Here is a 22,895-nt window from a genome sequence, read left to right as displayed (position 1 = left end):
CTACTCTGAACACTGGCCAAAGGAAGCAAGAGATTTATCTAAGCAGTGTGAAAAGCCCATCTGTTCTATTTTCCCCATAGAGGCAAGACAGAACATGTTCAAATTTCTGGTGGTTTACAAAACCCAACGTAAAATTTGTCTATAGCAGCATGCGGCCAGCAGAGACTAGAGTGGCTGTCAGGGGTTCGGTTGCTGGCTTTGGACCTGGAGGAGGAAGTTACATCTGCCCTTACTTTCAACACACCACCATGCAATGGATACCGGATTGTAAATATATAATATTTAATGATTGATAGCATTTGTAATTGGCGCTAAATCAAAGAATAACCAAGTTAATCGGGAAATCTATCACCTCAGTGTTTTTCAATGATTTTTTTTTTGGTTAATACAGGATGCTTTATGCTAAAATTTTGGCATGTGATTTGTCCTTGTGAAAAACACACTTGCAGGAAAAGTTTTAATTCATTTTTGTTCCTACTACAGCAAATCAGCTGTCACAAACCATGAGCTCACCAGCTGTCCTTGCAAGTATATCTGGAAATTTGGGTATAGGGAGCTTGGGTGCAATTTGTACAATGCTACCCCACAGCAGAGGGCACAGTCACACCAGTAAAGGAGACTCACAGGACAGTATGGTCTGGTTATACACAACTCGAATAGACCAAGGGGACCGTAACCAGCTGACACAAGCTGGAAGAGCTCCTTTACATTGTTCATATCAGATCTCTCTGGGGCAGAGAACAAAACGGTATAAAGCAGGAATCTGTATGAAGCTATTACTCTCAGGTGGATAAGTAGGCAGCGGAGGAGTAAGCATTATTTTCCTCTTTCTTTCCATTCTGTAGATACGTGACAGACCTGCTCATGAAAGCCAGTACAGCATCCACGAATGCTCCTGGCTCAAAACTGCATTCCAGTTTCTAGAAGAATCAGCTGTGGAGGCAACACACACCCTCCTCTCTCTGCAATCACCATGACAAAACTGAGTTGCTCAGATTTTAAAATGAACAGTCACTGTGGAACAATCCTTCCTTATTTCCATCAAGTCCGAAGCATAGTAGCATTAAGTAGGATTAAGTCATGGAAAAATCAGATTGAACTTAAATATAACATTTTTTTTTAAATTAATATTCTCCCAGATTTTTTCCCAAGTGTTCAGAGGTCTGTGTAGTTGAATTAGAGGCAGCTAAATAATAGCCTATGTCTTATGACAAATACTTTTGTCTCTTTTTTCTTTTTTTCTTTTTTTTTTTCCACTCAGGCCCTCCTGCTAAAACTAAAATGTCATTTCTTCTCATGGTATGTTTTGACCAGCATTCGAAATAGAGGTCATAACGTCTAGGCTGTTGTTAATGACACCTCTGTTTAATTGCGCGCTCAGCCTCAAAGAGCACAGCGCGGCAGCACCGTGACAAATGTTTAATCTTGTGGGTATGTGTAGCTACATAAAACATATTGTCTAGCATCTGACTATACAAACACCATCAACAGGAACTGGATGAGTAAAAGCACTGGCCAACCTTCACTCCTCCAGGGAAGAAACGCTACAGCGCACAGTATAACTGCACTTCCTGTCTAACACGTCTTAACCGGGGTCTTAAACTCATCACACTCCCAGAGCTACAGCTGATGGAATGGGCCCGCTGGTCCATAACCAAGTGGACTTAGTCAGCACCAAGTCTGACAAAACTCACGTGGGAGGTATATATCTTCCTCAGGGAAGGTTTTAGTTCTTCATAGCTACAACCTCAGAAGAAACTAAAAATATTTGAACTCATCTTCACCTATTGGCAAGAGTCAATAGAGAAAAATTAATTATTACTAATGCAGCTCTTAAACCGTATTTGAAACAAGACTATGGCACTATGTGGGATCGCAGGAATCACTGTCATTAAAGCAACTGAAGTACCAGCCCCTGTTTTTAAACAGGAGGAGGTTTGGTGCGGTGCTCAGCTGCAGAAGACGTCTCTCAGTTTAGCTAGGCACAGTTACGGTTTGATGCTTTTAAATTACGGTGTTAGATTCTCCCATCCTTACAGGCTTTTTTCCTGTGGAGAAGAATATGCTGGCTATGAAAAAGGGACGAGTTGTTCATGTGTAGACTGTGAAAAATTAAATGTTCAAAGTTTTACTGAGATTCAACTCTGTTAAAATGTGTTTGAAAAACACAAAAATCTCAGAAGTCTTTGAAGTGATGACATAAAAGCTTGTGTATTTTACTATCAACAATGCCAGCACTAATTGTACTGATTTTTACTAAGCATTGCATCACAGCTAGAGGATGAAAAGAGAAAGAAGAGTTAAAAGGGTTCTACAATACTAATCCATGGTTTTATTATTCCTATATGAAAATAAGAATATTCTTTGATTTCCCCTTGGTGGCTTAGTTACACAAAAACTTCAGAGTATTTCAACTACAACAGCATATTGTGACAGACGACCCACATCATGTACTAATTTATTATTTGAATTTCTATTCTATGAAGTTCTTATTTGGAATTAAACAAATTTCAACAGAAATAGTAATTTTCCACAGGAAAAATAATTTCGTTTTTTGATTAGTTTTAATGTAGGTACTTCTAATTTTGTTATCTATGTCTACGGTTAAGTCCACGGTAAGAAAAGTTAAGTCAAATACCCTTATATGTTGTACTTATTGCTGGCATACATATGAGGTATTCCTTTCTTTCTTAGAGGTATTCCGTTCTACTTGTAAAAATAATTTGGCACAAGGCTCCCTTTAGTACTGTTTCTCCTCCTTTTTGCTACAAGATCTTTCTTTCGTTTTTCATTTGTTCTCAGGCATTTTAAAAGTGCAATCTGTATTCCAAATTTATAGATCTAACCATGTTTTCACTGTACAATGGATATATACTGCAAGAAACAACAGCAGGCAGAGCTAAAATACAGCTATTCAAATGTCCTTGTACAGGTACAAATGTAAAGCAAAAGTTATTCTTAGGAATCCAACTGAGAATTTTACAAAAGTCGCTGCAAATTTAAGATAAACTTGTCAGGAGTCTCAAAAACAGGTCAGCATTAATCACGAATCTTCATTAATTAACTTTTACCAAATGCCTGTTGCAGCTAAAATACAAAATGTGGTTCTGCCCATTTAAGTCTGCCATGACCCTGTATTTTTACAATCCCTCACTAGCCACTGATTGATGGATGTGAGCCAATTTCATGTTGATTTTTTTAAGACCACTTCCATACTGTTAATGATTAGCTGTTCCCTTTGCCCCTGATGTTATAAATGGGTATCAATACAGATTCTCTGAAGGGGAAAGGCCACAAAACTCTTAGCAGTGTGCTAATTCCCTCCTGGGAGGGAAGCAGACCTGCTGAAAGATGGGCTGTGAGGACAGTCCTTGGCTCACACCCAGCTCAGGGTAATCCAGCATCTCTGCTGATGGTATGACTCCTGCTTGCCTAATTAATAATGATGTCCATGTTAAGTGTGAGTAATACATTTGTCTAATGGAACCAAGCATGGCTCATTAGGCAGGTCCTTTCAAATTAAGGCAGAATGTTTCTTTATCACTAAGTAGTGACATCGCCTTCTCTTCTGCAGAGGTAATCTTCACTCTTACAAAGGCTGCCCTCTCCAGAGGCAGCACTCTTCTTTTTTGATTACTTCAATCTTGGCTATTAGTTAAATCTGCGAAGATGCAAGATGATAATAGTTCAAACAAAACCTGTTTTCGTGGTTGACTAGTTCAGACAGTCCTGCTGCAAAAACAAATCTGTCCTATTGCAACCAAGATTCAAACCTGGCACCTAAACTCCCTGAAGATAAAAAGCATTCTCCCATCAACTCAAGAGTGCAATAACCCCAAGCCTACTGCAAAAACTAATCACATCACGCCTTTACACTTGCTGGCATCAGAAACCTGGTTATTTTAGCGTTTGTGAGGCCTTCCACCTATCAGCTCCACCTACATAAACACACATCCTTCTTTCTAAGGTATTCTAATGATCGCCTTCTTTATCTGAAACTTTGGGAACACTTTTCTTAAGCATCGCCATTAGTTGCCATGGAGATGGTTCTAATAGCATTTACAGGCAGCAGGGAACAGAGTCACTCCAGAGTGGGAAAAACTTCTCCAACATATCCTCATTAATCAAGTAATAAAGAAAAAAATGACCCATGCAGGCACGCACGTGTTTGTACATATTTAATCTTATTTGGACCTTTCTAAATTTCAGTGTCAAAAAAGTGAGAGAAATGTTGAAATTGTGTGTGTACATATAAATGTATATGCACTTAAATAAACACAGAATGCCAGCTACACTAGAACTGGACAGAATATTTTTCAATGTCCAAATCTTAAGAAAATATGTTTTCTCAAGGGGAAAAATAATTATTATAACTATAATTGCAGGACAAATTTTAGTTTCAATTAGATTTCCATTAGAATGATCTGTTTGATTGCTTGAGAGAAATAAAGATGTTAATTCCCTGTAACCTATTAGGTCCCGCGGTAAGCTTCGATTACTTTCCTATTCTGCCTGTATAAGAAAATTAATTTTCTATTCTGCCTAATTAAAAGATGATGCAGCCTCAAAGACCCTCATCTTAATCAGAGCAAGAGTATGAACATAGGTTTCTCCTGAGCCAGTGCCATAACTGTGCTTATTTCTTAATGACTTCCACTCCAAAATGTGTTTATTTTAATGCCATATGAGGAAAATTTCCAAAATTTTCATGAACCAGACTAATCTTTTGGGGAAATAAATTATTCTAATACTTTCCAGAGCAGGACTGGTGGTAAAGAGAAATCAGAGACTGAGGTAATTATGCACAGAGGTAGAAAATGTGCTGATCATCTTTTTGGAGAGTTATTAAGGTTTCGTACCTGTCCAAACTCAGCAATTACTTGTTGGAAGTTTAAGAACAGATCCCAGCAGAGTAAACACAATGATAATTATGCTTAAGCTAAGTGATAGGATCACTCTTACGCTTTTAATTCTGAGCCCTTGTTTACAACTTCCTTAAATGTCAGTAATTGCAGCTAGGGTTTTTTTCCCCACGTTAGTTGTCTGCCTGAACATGTTTTTCATTTTCGTATTATAGTTAAAACAGCTGAATTGGTTCTGTGAATTAAATCAGGAAAAGGAATTAAATCGTGTTGTCCATATTAAAAACAGAGAAACAAGCAGAGGAGAGAAGCACCTCCTGAAACTGCTTTTGGGGCTTCTGTTCTTTGGAAGGCAACAACTGCTTCAGGGCGGAGACTTTTGCTGCCCTTGGAAAAAAAGACAAGTTAAGATCTACCAAAAAATTTAGATGTTTTGGGCAAAATTTGGCTGTTACAGTTTTGAAGATTTCATCGTGAACATGCTCCATCCCCATGGTGTACAGGAACCTTCCCTACTTTTCCCAGCTGTTACGGGATGTTCTGCTCCCCATGGGAATGAGAAGAGGATACACAATTTCTCTTCCAAAAGGCCATGTACCTCCCCAGAAAAAAACCCTGACTCAAAAACAGGTGGGCAGAGAGATTATGTTGAAGGAAAGTCCTCACAATTCTCATACAGTGAAATTTTTGTGCGTTTGGGGTTTTATTTCTCAACTTGAGATGCATTTGTTTTAAAGGTAGGAAAAGGTCTTTTAAAAGTGTTCCTCATGAAAGACACAAATATTAGAAGGATAAGAATTAAATCTGGTTAAATAAAAGGCTGGAAAATTACCCACCAAATTGATTACTCATTATAATAAAAGCATAACTTACATGACTGCATACTCTTTTTTTTTTTTTCCCCCCAGCAGAATTCCTTACTCAAATAGCACGTCAATACGTTATGGCAGGCTGAGAACAGATGAGCATAGCGAAAGCATTTGTGTTGGGTATCAATTTGTCAGCAAATTTGTATCAGCAAATGTGTAAAAAATGGCATTTTACATGAACTTGCTAATACTGCTCTGAGAGAAAAAATTGGAAGTAGCTATGGAAAAGAAGATCCTGTCATAAAACAACAAAATAAATGTTAGGAAAATAATGTTCCTGTTTACAGTCCTGGCTCTGGCTGTTGAGAGTAAGAAATACATACATCTCCACTGTGAAGAGAATGCACCAAAGGGAATTTTGAATAGTTCTCCCTGAGAGAGGAACAATTTACTTCAGATAGGGAATGGGACACAGATCCAGTGTTGTACAAAAGCCTATAGTCCCAAATGCCTTATGTGATAGAACTGCAACACCTTGTGCTAAAATTATTGCAGTAGTCAGAAAGACAGGAAAAAACCTAAAATAATTCAAGAATATGACCAGTGAATAAGAGAAACTTGATAAATTAAGAGAAAAATGCTACACAAAAATCTACTAAAATTGATGCATCTGAACGTTTTAGTGGGTAAAATACTGAATAATGCATCACTCCAACCTTGAGAAGCGCCCGATTAGCCCAAGTCAATGAAAGGAAACATCCTGAAACTTTGGATAAATCTTGAACATCTGGGATGTAAGACATAGACTTGTCTTTCCTGACTGTCCCCATTCAGTATTTGTGTTTCACACCTTATTTCTGTTCTTTTTCACTATTCTTTTTGCCCAATGTTGAAAGTTGAATTTGGCTTTGCCTTTCAAGGATGCTGCAACACCCGTCAGTCTCACAGCTAGACTGGCAGCAAAAAGCAATTTCATAGCAGAAGGAAAAGCTGATAGCTTTAACCAACAGAGAGGCTGCAGGAGTCATTTAAAGATATATTTGCTGTATCTGTTATTCTTTTTCTTTTCCTCTGTGGTTTATCCTGTTGTTTCTTTGAGGAAGCAGGATCAGCCTCTGAGATTGGCAGCCTGAGCCCAACACAACCGACTGTTATTTTCCCCCAAAGATGATACTTTATAGTATCCTAATATTGCATTAAAAATGTCAAAAAGGGTCGGGTTTTTTTCTTTAAAATAAAAAAGAAATCTCTGAAATTAAAGGGAAACAGAAAAAGCCTTGCTTAGTAACTTTACATTTCAAATAGTTTTTGTCCTTCCTTTTCTGACTCAAATGAAAAGTTAACAAGCCTTTACACAGTGGCAGTTGTCATGCTTCTAGTAACACTGCCTCTTTGCTTCCAAAAACACACTCACACTTGTACAGTCACAGGAACATCAACACCTTTAACACAAAGGGCCCATTACTGATCCAAATTAACGCACCTTGGATTAGGGATTGTATCACTATGTACACGTGGAAGAGAAATGAACTGACATCACATACAGAATGACAGAAAATACGTATCACTGGGTCACAGGTGTGGTCTTCTACTGCGTATCTCCATGCAAGGCAGGAGCAGCTACCCACCAGTTTATGCTTAAAAGGATCCAGTGATGGAAATTCGGTGGCTCTATTTCATACTGAACGATACTACCACCTGAGAAGTGTTTCTTTATCGTATAACCAAAGCCAGCTTAACGATTGTCTTAATGACAGTGGATATGGAGATCATTTATGACTTGTACTATTCTTTTATTTTACAAGACAACTAAGTTCTAGTTAGAGTGGGAATAGACCCGCTTCTCTTCGGAAGTACTACACACTCTTAAATTTAGATCAGGAGGTAGACAAAAGACTGAAAATTACTTCAGCTGTTTAAAACTGAAACACTCAACAGTTTAGCACTATTTTCAAGAACTGGCACCTGGCTAAATCCTGGCTGAAAATCTGTTTTTCCCAGGATGCAGCATTAACCTCTTCATAAAAGGGGTTAATTACTTATGCCTACTAAGCAGTTTTGTGTATGTGTGAAATACTTTTGTGGAATCACACCAGGATGGAAATCTCAGCAACTGAGCGAATTATACACCTCAAAGTACATTCTGTACCTTCACTTTATAATATGTCTATTGCCACTAATTTTCTAATTTATCCGAATATATAAACATTTTCAGTAGCTTCCCATGCTTTTTGTATCATCCTTTTCCCATACATGACTCATTGGAAGTGAAGAGCCAAATTAGAGGAAATTTAAGAGGGAAAATTAACATAACTGCGTTTAAGATTTTTACACACACTAACAGCTAAATAAGGAAGGAAACACAAGTATTCTGAGACAGGTTGGTTCTAATTAATATAGTAAGAAAATTATAGCTGCATTGATGTGAATGATAGCAGCTATAAGCATCAACGATTCACCATGCTGACACATTCTGGCAGAGATTGCCTTTCACAATCATCCTCACGGTTCATTTCAGAGCTGATCTGACACCTGAATATGTTTCCTGTTTCATGCTGAAAAATTTGCGCCTTTTATTGTGAATCTCCAGATATTTTTGCATGAGACAATGAAGACAGAAGGCAGGTGACTGAACTATAAGAAGTATTTTCTTACAATTAAAAGGAGATGCTTGGATAAAGCTGAAGAACATTAATAACTCAAGCAAACAAGGAAACTTCCTTGCAAAGAAGGGGAATCTTCTGTATTATTCTTCATAATTTACCTGAAAAAAGTCACAATATTTTTTCTACTCCTCATATGGAAAAATTTCTTAAATATTTAAGTTATTTACCTATTTATCAAAGACACCGAAATCTTGTTAAATTATACACCCTTACACATGCACACAGACACTCAAAACACACATGTTAAAACTGCAGCCCAAAACTGTAAGAGGTACCAAAAAGATACACGCAGGTCAGGGGTAAAGGGATATACGCCAGCTCAGGGGCAAAGAACTGAACAAGGTCATATGCCCATTTCTGAAAGTAGTGATAGAAGACCTGCTTTTTTGGAGTATGGAAGATCACACCTACCATTGGAATTAGCTGGCTGTTAACAGGGCTTTAACTCTCAACAAAGGAGAGAGGGTGAAACAAGGTTCTTCCAGAATAAATTAGAAATATTTATTCCTAGCAAATTCTACCACCGATTCTGTTGAAAATGACTCAGAGAGACAATTTAAAGTCAGAAGTGGTATCATTAGATTACCTTGCCTGACAAATGGCCTAACAGATTGCAGATTGCCGTCCATGTGCTATTCCTTTATATATTCTTTTATGAAAGTGGTTTAAAAGCTACTGACTTCTCTTACCGGTACCTTCCACTGATTAATCAGCAGAACTTCTACAGTTTCTAACTTCTTCCCAGTCTGAAGTCGGCTACCTGTCACTTCTACTCACTCTCTCTTTTCACCTTTTTCTTTTTAGGGTTAAAGAGTTCTTCAGGGCTTTGTATTTCTTCTCCGTTAAGGTATTTCCATCCCACAGTCAACAGACCTACCGGATTTTTAATAAGTTACTTCGTATGCTTATCAATTTATGTATTTACCCCCCAGGTCTTAACTTATTTGCATCTCCATAAATGTTCCTTTTACATCAAACATAGCCCACTGCTGTTTGCCATTATTTCACAATGAATAATTTAATCCAATATAATTAAAATGTGGTTTTCATACTCAGCCTGCTTTACCTAATTTGCATGTCAAAAATCACTATTTGAACACAAAAATTTTGACAAAGAAGAGCTTTATACTTATGAGATATGTATTTTTATATGGTATTTTGAAAACTTTCTTTAGAATCTTTTTTTTTTCTAGTGATTGTCAGGGTTAGGGTTTTTTTTTTTATACTTTTATACTCTCTAAAATTGTCAGTATTGAAGTAGGTGGCCAGGCCTCCTTTGCTGAATTTATGTCAATAAAACTGTTTTTCACACAGCCGGAAGAGAGCTTTTTAAAATCTACTTTTATACTTCAAGTAGAATAGTGACTTATGGCCTTCTTAGGTCAAGTCTCTTTTTTTTTCTTTTTCCTTGTAATCTGATGGGAAAAAAAATACAACAACGAAACAGTGATTTACTAGAGGACTATTATCAATATGAATCCACTGGCTATAAATCACATAATCATCTCTGACATATCTGATTAAGGTGAAGAAGATCCTGCCTTTTACATGCTTGAGGCTGAGAGAGCCATAAAAATCAAAAATGGCATTCAAGTCTTCTACATCATTCCTGGAAGAGCCAGAACCTTTGGAAGGGATGCTAAAGGAGAAAGAACACTCTGCACATGCAGGCAAACATTGGCCATGCTGGCAACTGAGTTCTGAGTTTTATTTAACATGTTTGGAGTATATTCCCTTCCTGAATGTCAGTGAAGTCTTCTGCTGGGTGCAGACATTAATATTTATTTAGTGTTTTAATATTTTCACTGTCACCAGAAGTGGTAGTATACTCATACTGAAACACTGAAATATTAATGACTATTCAGTAGGATCTGGTAGTTCATATTCTCCATTGTAGCGCTTCTGTCATGAAGAGAAAATTAAAGAAATCTCTCTAATTGAGGAAAATTACGATTTTATTTCAAAAGACAAACTTAAGGTAGCAAGTCTCTCTAATCAAACCTGCTTTTGTGAAGCTCAGCAGAATTTTAGTCAGAATTAAGGAGTGGAAGAAGGAGAAAACCCCCTTTTTGACAGAGTTAGTAAAGTCCAATTCTTGTGGCACTACGTACAGTTACTGAAGTTGCCAGCATACAGTAGGAGAAAATACCAGCATACTTGGGTGGAAGTTGCATCCTACTATCTATAAGTCTAAATATGGAGTAAGTCTAATAATATTCTAGTAAGTCTAAATATGAAAAAAGTTTTTGAAACATCTCATTCCAATCTCAGCAAACCATGTAATGTAGATACATTTTGATTAGTAAGTGTGGTGATAACATTTAGTAATTCACTTTGACAAAGACGACAAGACCCACGTTCTTTCTGGCTCTACAGAGGTGCTGTGGCAGTCCTGAATGAGATGATGATAAATCTGCTCCTTCTCAGGATGCCCAACACCTTGATCAATATCAAAGGAGGTATGCTTTGGAAACATTCGTTCTGGGCAATTCTGCCCCCGGTCCTGGGCAATTTCATAGACGGATTAGCACAGACCACTTGAAAGTCCTACTTCAAGTGAGCATTAGCTATGGAAGCTGTATCTATATTAACAAATTAAGCACTTATGGGACTGTCTGATGATACTATAGCCAGCTGGCAAGGACCAGACCACCCCCTATGAAACTCTCTATCCCCCTAAAACAGGGTGCTCACATGCAACAGCTCACTACAAATGCATCTTCACTCAAGCGCCACCAAGAATCATTTGAGAAGGTGCTAGATGGTCCATTTGGCCCAAAAGCCACGGTAGAGATGATTCTAAAATAAAGAATACAGATGATGGGGTTCCACCATCTGGGAATGTTTTGGTAAATGTGTAAACTAAACAATCCGAGTTTAGCTGAAAACACGGAACAAAACCCACTTAAGAGACACTGAGCGATGATATCGTCCTGCAAACAAGCATTACTATCTTCCTGGATTTATCTCAGCACAATGACATGTGATTATCTCCTCTAAAGTAGAAACACAGAAGAATTTTATCTTCTCAATTTTCCTGAAAAGAATGACATGAACTCAGTTTCTGCTACGGAAGAACAGGAAGCGCAGGAGGGGGAACGCTCTGCGGTAGAAGAGCCCAGGTTTCTTTTCTTCATTTTTTCATTACGTTTCCTGAGCTATCATGCTATCTATCAATCTCTGAGAATATAATCACTTCAAACCCTGTTAGCCTGCCCTTTTGCCATTCAACTCATTCTCCAAGGAAAACAGATTTAGAATGAAAGTAGCATGTGAGGCACTGCTGAAGGGAAGAAGTTTGAAGGTGATCACAAAGGTGATCACAGAGTAACTTTTTCTGAGTTCCCTCCACTTCAGCAATATCCATGGGGCTTGTACAAATGTGTCTAGAAACACGCATTGCTAAAATGGGGACATTTATGATGCTGGCATAAAATCTGAACAAAACCTTGAGTCACTATAGAGGTTCGATATAGTAACAGTAATGGGAAGCTGTTTTTCTTGGTTTTACCTGCTTTTGTATTTAGTGAAACCACGGCTTAGTCCTACAGTACCTGCTGTAGGAAACTGGAATATGATAAAGATTAATACTCCCGTGTCAGAAGCTGCAATTTCATTGCAACGATTTTTTTTTATTACATTTGTTAGCCAGCAAGAACCCACTTAAAACATTTAGAACACTTTATAAGCTTGACCATGTTTACAGACAATAAAGGAATAGCTGAATTTAACAACGTAATAAAGAAACACTGAAATGATATTCCTACACCACCTAAACTGGAATTGCCTCTCTGCTGGGACATCCTCTCTTAATGCAGTCTGAGAATGGAGGATCTAAACCCTATCCCAGACAGTTTGCAGAGCTGGTTGATAAGAAAAACAAGCATCTTGGCACCCTTTTTTTCTGTTTCCACACAACAGTGCCATGAATGCATTGGTTTAGGTTTTAGTGCTTTGTGGACAGATTCTTTGGCTGTAAGTAACTTCTGCTACATGGCTGAAAAAAAAATCCAAAAAACCACCAAATCCCTGCATTGGTATAAAGGAACAGGGGATAAATGAGGGTTAAAAAAATGGCTGAAAGTGAACGAATGGGAAGGGTACCAACAAAGGCAAATGGTAGAAGAGATGACAAGAAGGACCTTTAAATTACAGAACACTATACAGCATAGATTCTGTCCATTCCTACTGAAACAGTAGAATAAAATCTTTGGATAAATCACACCAGAGTCATCCTGGCTCCAACAGGCTTACTTCTCAGAGAAGAGCTGCCTTGGTGCTTACTGGTTTCCAGCTCAAGGACTGAGGGAATCAGAGGTTACCAGAAAAAGAAGTGTGCGCGTCACAAGTGAGCTTTGTCATCTCTCTCAAAGCCTGACTGAGCTTTAAGAGCGTTGTCCGTATTATGCCCTCAGCGTAACGTCTGCACAGTGACTAACCTTTCCCGCTAACTCTCTCCCTGCATGACCACTACCAAAGAGTCAATGTCTGCACACACTTGGTAGTTAAAGGACGTATCTCAGCGATGGGATGTGTTCCATTTGGGATGCTCTACTCCTTGGTGAGGACTCCAGACCTCACGGCCCACACAGCACTAAAAGAACCCCTCTACTCTTCTCTTCCAGACTGCCAGCAGAGAGGGAGGTTTTCAGACCATAATTTGGTTTCTTGTTTTTGAAGTCTCTGATGTAAAATTTTCTGAGTTTTACTGAGCTGTTCCATCTGCTATCTGCCTCCCTAAGGACACTGCACCTATAGGACCTACAAACACCAGGAAACGTACCGTGTGGCAGTATAAGGTCTTCCCAATGGGAAATGCTTTCTTAAAATAGCATTTTTCATACTTCTTTTTGATATTAGTCTATCTCTGCCTAGATGAAACTCCTGAAAAGACCAAATTGCCTTTTACATAATTTTTCACCCCCAAACCCAACATATACAGGAAAGCACTTCAGATAAATAGGAAAAGTCAATTTATTTTTTCATCTATTTTTCATCTCCTCTTCCTGTCCTCACGTTTTAGATTAAGAAATGCTGAGCATCTGGAAAACCATTTTTTACCATTTTTAAAACAAAGAGAAGGTCATATATAATAATTCTGAAATAATTCAGAATTAAAAATTAAACACAATGTACAGTAATGGCCCTATTCAATTTGCTACTCAGCTTCAACTTTCTAAACATATTTCATTATCTCTTCCCATTTAGTACAGTTAAGGCAAACTAAAGAAATTGGAAAAAATAAGACAAAAGCCTTCAGAATGGTATTGCAAATTTTAAGCACTCTGCTCTCAGTCTAAGTGCAATTTTACGTTGCAGCCTCTGTTAATTGCATTAACATATTTGAAAACAAATTCATTGCTTCTCAGTTAGAAAAAGAGATGTTATACTAGTTAAATGTGACATTAAAGCTATAAAACCTACACAGCATTACGGAGAAATAAAATAAGTTTCCTCATCGAAATCAGTTTATTCCCAGTTTTGCCATCGCTTCTAGATTGACTCTGTATCTCCTGACATCAGGACTTCTGATGTCAGGACTTCGAAGGGAAAAAAACTCGTCTCTTTCTGCAAGGTGGTCACATGCAGTTTTTCCAGTTTGGCGTGTCAATGGGTCTGACAAAGCGGTAATTTTTTTTTTTAAATTTCTTATCATACCTTGAAAATTTTGCACATTATCTCATAAACTGAAAATGTTTTCTCGGCTCGCGTCCAATCCCAGGTTGTGACCTTGGGGAAAAAAATGACAAATATAACAAAGAGAAAAAGAAAGTCAGTTATTTTTGTTTATTTGAAGAATGACATTTATTTTAAAAATTAAAAATCTTAAAATTTAAAAATTTTTCAAAATTAAAAAATAAAAATTAAACCATTTACATCCCATATAATAAATACATATAGAAAAACATGCCTTGAAACCCAGGGGAAAAAATTAACAAGAAACAACAAAGGCAAACACAGATTCTCTTCTTTTCTTACCAAGTTGAACATACTCCTAAATTCTAACAAAGATTTATCCTCTTTTTCTCAGGATTTGACAATTGCTTTCAACTGTATTAATTATGCAACTACTTTACACAAAAAAAATAGCATAGATAAAAGAGTTGAATGAAATCATGCAAGGGTAAGGGTTAAGACTTAAATAAGACAGAAAGGGAAAGATGAATATATTCAGCAAGGGAAGAGTCAAGCAATATATAAATAAATTTCCAAGGAAACTGTGAATAATTCTACTCTTTCTCGTAGTTTCAAGAATCAGAAGAATCCGTAAAATAGAATGAAAATTGAGTCTATATATGAAAAAAAATGAAACAGCTTAATGGTAAGAAGTTTTGAACAGCTCCAAAGGAAGTAAACTGTATCATTTCAGTTGTTAGGAAAGATGAAGAGGTTGATGAAGACAGAAGTTTATCGGCTTTCAAGATTCAAGAATATAAAGTTCTCTGAAAAATGTATCATCAAACGGTATCCACAGCATATGAAGGAAACCCTATGTGAGACCAACTTATCTTTCACCTAAAGAGAAACCAGTCACTAATAGACACAACATGGCTGAGAAACATCTCTAAGTGCGGATGCCTCAGCATAAAACTTTCTTTTTCAAAATTATTTTGGTGTTTGATGAGAAAATTCTACCCCTGACTATGGGGTATGGAGGTATGAACTCCATTGTAATGGAAACTCCTTTGAGGAAATGACAGTCAGGAATGAAAAGTTCAAAAGTACAGTGTCATAGTTGCTCTTCTACTGGCATTTTATTTATTTGCAGTCATCTTCAAGCACTGTTTTCACTATCTGACTGAAGCATGGGTAGTAAAACATTTCTAAGGAAAGGAATGACTAAATATGGAGAGGCAATGAATTGTTTGCTACAGAATGAGAAAATAAATAGATATTGGAAAGTAGAGAAATATTGGAAATATAAAGTCTTCATGACTGAGTTGTAAGAAGCTCTTCAGAGATGTGATGAATAACATGTAAAATGTCTTTTTTAGGTAAAGAAAGAAATGAAAAAGAAAAAAAAGTTGCTCTTGCTACTTGGCCAAAAATTGACTTTCTCACCACGTGGAAAAGGAGAAAAGGAGAAAGGAGAGGAGTCTTGCTACAGCTCCACTGAGCCCAGAACACCAGCCACACAAGCTGAAATCAGATCGCCCCTTCAGGAAAAGCTGCTGCTGTTGCTGCTGAAGGACAAAGTCATCCAGAGCTACGCTTAAAAGCTTAACTCTAGGCTCCACACTTTGGGGAAAAACATCAGAGCTTCCCCTTCTCCCCTAGTTTTCTGCTTCTATTTGTACTCAGATGAACTTCTTTTCACGTCAAAACAAATCTCTTTCCATATAAAGACATGTGCAAAGCAAAAGCAACTGTAGAATTAAGACACCCATAGAAACTGCTTGCCCTGTTCACTTAATATTTTAATTTAAATGCTTGAGGAGCAATAGAAAAGGTGTTAGTAGCTCTTTCTCAATTATGAGTCCATTCTCTCTGAGATTTCCAATTATGAAATCTAAGCAAGTGAAACCCACCGGCCTTGAGACACTTAATTCCAAAGGAGAAAATGCACAAGGAAATAACAGAAAAAGAGAATTTTGTTTAAAGCTTTCAAAATGCAAATAAGATAAGTTAAAATTGCTCATTTGTCTGAGCATGGAAAGTAGAAGTACTATTGATCAAAGGGATAAAAAAAAAAAGAGGCAGTGAGAGGCTGCTGATATACACTGTTTAAACACAGGCTTCCCTAATGGGTTAGACTTTGGCAGAGACCAGGGAAATACTTTCATTTGATTTTACGGTTAAAAAGTAGGCAGCATATCTCTGTTCAGTAAACAACTTAATCCAAGGAGTTTGCACTGCAAATATAATTAAAAGCGTTTTTCTCCTTATAACTACGCTTTATGCATCTCATAAATAGAAGCTCTGAAACTGCGGCACTGAAAGTTTTTTCTTCATCTTTTGCAATCCCTGGAAGAGATGAGCACGTATACCTGCAAAGTAGACAACAACTGTATGTGTAAAAGTTTGCATATAGAAAACAGGCTTTTAGAAGTCCCTTTAAAAAGGCCTACTGCAGTCTTTGATAAGAGGATAATTTTTTTTAGCATATAAAAGTGCAGTTATTACATATATTACATGTCTTTAAGGGAGCTCTACAGGAACACCTCCTCTCTTCGTCCTTTAAAGAGCATATTTGTCATTCTGCTTCCCTCTATGTTTGAACCGTCTTTCTATTTTAGAGTAAGAACCAGAACCTGGCAAAATAAAATCATGTTCTGATTGCGGCTCGGCTGAAACAAGATCTATAAAGACTTCAAGGATCACTGGCTTGTCTCATACAGCAGCAGCAGCTTGCCAAAATTGTCCTAAGTCACATCATCGTGGTTCACAGCCCTATTACAAACGTGTTCCTCCCACACACATTAATCATGATCCATTACCCATTTATCCACCAGCAGCATATTACTCTTGAAAACTTGTGATTGAATCCGCAGTAGAGAGGCTGGTAGTTCCTACCATGGTGCTTTCAACAGAATAATCTTCCTCTTTTGTACTGATCAGGAGCTCTCAGCATTGTTTCTGCTTCTCTCTAGCGTCTAGAATGGAGGTGGCTTTATGTGACAGACAGCAAACGTTTGGGTAGGTCTGCCAAAGCCTGCAGAGCTGCTTTTGAATTATGGTGCTTGGCAGCATAATCTGACATTTCAATCTGATCCTGAAAAGCATCCACCAACAAAAGCCACACTCCCATTACCAGCCATGGGAGAGACCAGTGAACCGGTGTACCAACATCAGACACGTGGACTTTTTGGTTCATAGTTACCTCCGTTCCTCAGGTCTTTCAGACATTTCTAAACACCTTCCTAAACAAACATGAACAGCGACTGATGAATGATGTAAAAACTTGCAGGCTGGCTTTGAACTATCTCAGGAAGAGGTTGCCCAAAGCAGTGGTAGATGCCCCATCCCTGGAAACATTGAAGGTCAGGTTGGATGGGGCTCTGAGCAAGAAACACTGAGAGAGTAAATTGCTGAGTATGAGACAACAGCTAAAATTTTATCCGGTGTTGTCAGTCAGATTCCAATTAATATATTTAACCTAAACACTTCCATTTGCTTCCCCCACCTTCTCTTTGGTGCTCCCAAGCAGCAGAAAACCAGCAGAGAAGTTCCATTCAGGATGAATTCTAAATACAGAGATATTGCCATTTTCACAGCGTGCAGAAAGCTGTGGTATTTCCCCAAACCTCAGCAGTTTGACTAGAATGAAAGCTCAGTTAAAAACTACCCATCTTGCTTCAGGCTCATTCTGCCTGCCGAAGGAAAATGAAAAGCCCCCTTTCAGTACAAGTAGATTTCTCTTGTATTTCTCTAAGTGCTCATGTAAGTGAGGGAGAAGAAATTCTTGTTAAATACCCAGTCATACGTCGAACAGCTGTTTTCTATCTTTGCGGTACCACATACCCTGGAACTTTTCAGTGCTGTAAGCTTGCAATCCTGTTAGCTCAAAAAGCGGCATCAGGTTGTAAAAGCCTTATACATCTTACATGACATTATTTTAATTAATAATATTTATTCCCACTGAGCATGAGAAATATACTTACTGGAGGTGCTATAAATTTATACAGGGAAGATCCCCTCAGCGCTAGAAACTTTGGTGTGTACATTCGGTCCTGAAGGGAGTCTTGTTCCCGTTCTTCCGTCCAGCCCATGTAGACTATCTGACAGAAAAATCAATAGTGTTGACAAATCCCTCAGAAAATTCCTTCAAATGAATTGCAACACGCAAGGAAGCTGATGTTGGTCAAATTTTACACAGCTACAAAGCTTGCGCCACTGACACAACGTGGTGTAAGGGCAGTTCATGTGCAATCACGTACTTATTTAAAGGATGCCTGCTACGTCAATCCAAAAGCATCAGAACAAATATTTATTGTCCTAGCAACAACTAAAAAAGCTCAATCACGTTGTCAGTGGATGTTAACGGTTTATTATCTCATTAAAAGCTCCCTGAAGTAATTCTGCATATTTGCTGACAGATCATGTCAGAGAAATTTAATGCAAGGCAAGTGTAAGGAAGGAACCACTAGGCAGGAATACAAAATTAAGTAACTGTTTACACTGTAATGCAGATACAATCACCACACAAAAGTTCACAATTATTTATTAAACAATAAAATCTTATAAATTTTACTTCCAAATAATGACGAGTTGCTTCCCCCCCGCCAAAAATCACTGTGTAGGAGTTTTGAACCTCCTTGCTTACAAATGGCAAATTAACAGACTGGTTTTGAACACTATTTTCAACAGAATTCATCTACATCTAAGAAGTAACCAGAATGTTATCGACTCTTACCGCCACCTGCAAATCTTCAGCATAGATGTATGAACTAGAACTTACTCAAATCCATTTAGGATCTAATTCCCTACTTATTCAGCTATTAAGGTTGAGTAATTTAATATCAAATCCCTAAAGAGTAACACAGAATGAGTTACCGCTGTGACAACTTCTGGAGTACACCTGAACGGTACGGTGTAGATACATCATGCAACTTTGGATCTATAACCATACTATTAGCAATAAAATACAATTTCCAGCATGCCCTGGTACACTATCACTATGGAAAATAGATCAAGCCATATGTCATACGGTGCTGATAATGAAGTAGATGCATTTTTTTATTTCTTTGTGAAACTGAGTTCTACATTGACTAGGCATGAGGCATTCTCTGTCTCGGATGTCAGTAATGAATGCGTAAGGAAAACTATTTAGGAAAAATAACTACGATCGTATCAATAGTTGGTCAGTTAGTAGGTTTACCAATGGTTCAAATGTACCTACAATGAATGTTTGTGCTGCCGGTTTTATCCTTTAAGACTTTGAATACCACATACTTAAAAAAAGCGATTTACAGAAGGTTATTTCATTATTGCTGCGATGAGGATTTTCATCAACAGTTCTTCACTGAATACACATTAAAATAAATTGGGGGTGGGAGTGGGGGGTGCCGTTGCCTTTTTTTTTTTTTTTCTGTTGGATTGTATTGTACCCACTGGAAATTAATGGCTTTTTCAAATCGCCAGGCATGAAATCTACACTTCTGCTCTCCATCAGAGTTCGTTCGACATTTTATGATCTATAAACAGAGAGGGAGAAGCTCTGTTCCTCTAACAGTGAAATCTTAACATTTAATTTTTTTTCTTACAATATCAAACACTAATGGTACAATATAGTTTTTGGTCAAATGAATAACGTGTTTAAATATCTGCTGGGTTGGCGATTTAACAGGTTTAAAAAACTCAAAAAGACGACAGAGCTGTACCACAGTACTCAAGAAACAAGCTGAGTGCTCAAAACCATACTGACATGCAATAACTAAAAAGCCACGTTCACTGAAATCTTGTTAATTCCTGAATGAAGAAATAGTCAGGAGGCAAAAAAAAAAAAAAAAAAAAAGAACACCACCAAAAATTTACAGGTACAGTAAGAGAAGTTTTAAATCTTTTAAATTCAAAGTTTTTTCAGATTTCCTTCATTTCTGGTGTTTTCTGTTATCCAGTGCAGGCTATGTGGGATTCCCATCCCTCTGACTTGGTAGGAATCTGCAGAGCTCAGAAGAGTAAAATTACTGTAAAAAATGGTGCTACTACATGCAGAAGTTTGGCACATTTTCCTCTCTGTAACCAAAAGGGAATGAACGATCTCTAATTCAGAGGAACTGAGGCATCTATGCTTTTCAATTAATTAAACTGAATTGATTTGGTTCTATCTTGATCTGTTTCATTACAATCAGACACACGATAAGATATCATCTTGCCTGATGATATTAATATCACTGGAGCACTGTACGTAATCTGTTTTTGGTTCACGTTTTTCTTTCTCACATTCCTCATTTCTAGTTCTCCCATTCGTCAGGCTAACGGCGCACAGTCACTCATGCTGTGCACGTGTACTGATACTTCACATTTGTCTTAATACTAAAGCAGCCATGAGATTTAAAGCAACTGCTCCTTTCGATATTTCTCCCTTGCCTCTGTAGATCATGAGGAGAAATTAGATTGATTTTTCAGACAACCTGCTGTACCGAGGTTTTGCCAATAAAAAGGCTTTTCCGCACCAGACTAAACGCCTGCTATTAAACATACAGTAGAGCTGTTAAGCGAAGGCTCTATGATTATAGTTAGGAACATTTACAAAGTGGTTTGAGCGCATGTGCATCTTCTCGTGTGTGGATTAAAATAGCATAGGGCTAGATTTTGGAAAAGAGGTCAAAACTAAACTAATACTCCATAATCATTTTACTTACGAGTTCTTAAAGTGATCTAAGTTTATCCAAACACACTGAATGTGCGAAGAACAGATTTTCTTCGTGATAACATTCCACTTAAGAGCCAATTTTTGCAGTCCTGGTTTCTACCTTACCTGAAGCAGCTTATTCTTCAAAATCAAATGGTGGCACAAATTAGTCAACTTGGTGGCTGCTGCTTCGGTAACACAGACTCAGTAAGTTATAATGGTTTATGAGCTAAATCATGTAAAACTTAGAAAAAAATCTGTATCTATATGAGAAATGAAATGGGACACTTTCTTCAGTCAAAAATCCATAATCTCCTGATTTAGTATGTTCTTATATCACACTGATTTGCTAATCAAGCAAGATAAATTGCCATATTGCCTATCAGTCCAACATGTTGCCAAAATGACTTAAACAGCATTGACTTTCAGAGAGGCTTCTCCAGAGTTTTTACACAAATTGTGTTACATTTTAAGAAGAACAGGAAGATAGAAGAAAAATTCCCCAGAAGGAAGTGTAAAATGTACGTGACATTAAATGAGTGAGGTGATTCAAAGATCAGAAGAGATGCACTGTCAGCTTTTTATCTTGGAAGTCTCATATTCATAGTCATATTCTGTGAAACAGTGCTTTAGGGCAATGAGATAAACTGGAGTCAGAAGACAAATGAGTATGTCAGACAACAGAGGGGGAAAAGGATGAGGGATGAGAAACTCAGATAACGCTCCCTGCCCTGGTTTTAATATTGTTATCTCTGTGTGATAGTCTCAAAATCCATTATAGCCAATTGTTAGCAGAAAAACAATAAAACCACTCTGCAATGGAAAAAAAGTGTGATTCGATATATGTTTCAGATTTAAGATTAAAATAATTTAAAGCCTCACTTGCTTCAATATGTTTTGTGACAAATAAACGTCAATAATGGTCAGTATTTTCTAGAAAATTATGCCGTGAAATCAATAGCAAAGGAACAGCTTTGGAAAATACCTCCTCAATTTTATTTCTGAACTTCAAAATTTAGCAGTGAACTATTTTTGGTATGAATTGCAGATGCACATGGACCTGGGAAACCAGATCTAGGTGATCTAGCTTGAACAGGGGGGTTAGGCTAGGTCACCTCTGGAGTTCCTTATGACCTCAACCATTCCGTCATTCTAGGAAAGAAGAAAAATCCTGAATATATAAAGCCAGAAAATGATTGCATGCAAAATAGTTTTTCCCTTCAGTTCTCCTCTGCTACATCTCCTCCGTTCTATCCTATGTGCTTTAGAGCTATCCCTGACAAAGATCACCTTCATATTTTTCAACTACCTAGCTATTAATAGATTATTCAGTCTCTAAGCATTTCACTTATTATTGGAGATTGTAGAATTATTATGGGAGATTATAAGATTATACATTTATTAGGTCTCTCTATAGCTTAATTTCCTTCTGGGTAAGAACTCATGTTGTCATCTTGTTACCAGACCAAGGCCATTTGTTTTTGTCCTGTTGTATTTTTTAAATGATCACACAAAAATTAAGGAAATATTTAGGGGTCTTAAAGTAAAGAGTACCAGAGAAAGCAGAAAATACTACTTAGTTAGTAGATATCTTAGAAGATATTCCCCTTACACTCCAGACAACTGAAAACTGCTATCAAAGACTGAAAACAGAGTACGTTCACTTTCTTAGCATACAACGTCATCAGAGCGAAGACAGTTTTTCAGGGTAACAAAATCTGCCTAGACCTCTGCAGACATCTGTCCAACATCAACGGCACTGTTTGAAAAACCTGCATTACAGTTTACATCACATCCAACACCATCCCTTGAGAAATCACAGCACCTGCCCAACCAGATCTACCGGATCTTGCTAGAAACCAGGACTATATTGACTGCTTCATGCCTCCACTCCCTTCACAGGTTTGAAAGTGATGGCTACACGTGCAGGACACGTGTAGCTATCAGGACACACCTGCTGAAGCAGGACAGCTTTCTGAAGCGGTAAAGAGCTGTACTTTGCTTTTCCAGGTTTCTCACAGTCGTCTTGTTATAAGCTACTAATCCTGAGCAACTGTCTCATCCATTCACTGTTTTATCCAGTGTTACATAATAGCTACAGTTTATTTCAAAGCACTCATTTTACTTATTTAAGACTTCTAAGTATTTGTTTATTGAAATAAATTCTCCTAAAGACAAAGTCAATTTGAATATTAATTGGGCGACTGTGGGCCCGAGTCAAAATGTCAACACTGAAAGTTGGGGTGGGGGGGGTTGCCTCCTT

At 37.6% G+C, this 22,895-nt stretch overlaps 1 protein-coding gene across 1 annotated transcript in view; it reads right to left on the bottom strand.

Annotated features, from left to right (window-relative positions):
• The window catches only part of LOC104500974 (gamma-1-syntrophin-like), a 57,869-nt gene that overhangs the window by 26,206 nt on the left and 8,768 nt on the right, over window positions 1–22,895 (bottom strand). Inside the window, exons 3-4 of the mRNA XM_010144708.1 lie at window positions 17,940–18,056; window positions 13,996–14,067 (exon numbers count right to left, since the gene is read on the bottom strand). Of these exons, the coding sequence (XP_010143010.1) occupies window positions 13,996–14,067; window positions 17,940–18,056 (189 nt within the window). The remainder of the gene's footprint in view (window positions 1–13,995; window positions 14,068–17,939; window positions 18,057–22,895) is intronic.

Source organism: Buceros rhinoceros, unplaced genomic scaffold (assembly GCF_000710305.1).
Source record: "Buceros rhinoceros silvestris isolate BGI_N320 unplaced genomic scaffold, ASM71030v1 scaffold19561, whole genome shotgun sequence".
Lineage (NCBI taxonomy): Eukaryota > Metazoa > Chordata > Aves > Bucerotiformes > Bucerotidae > Buceros > Buceros rhinoceros.
The sequence above is the reverse complement of the archived record's forward strand: the minus strand, read 5'-3'. Positions and strand labels throughout refer to the sequence as shown.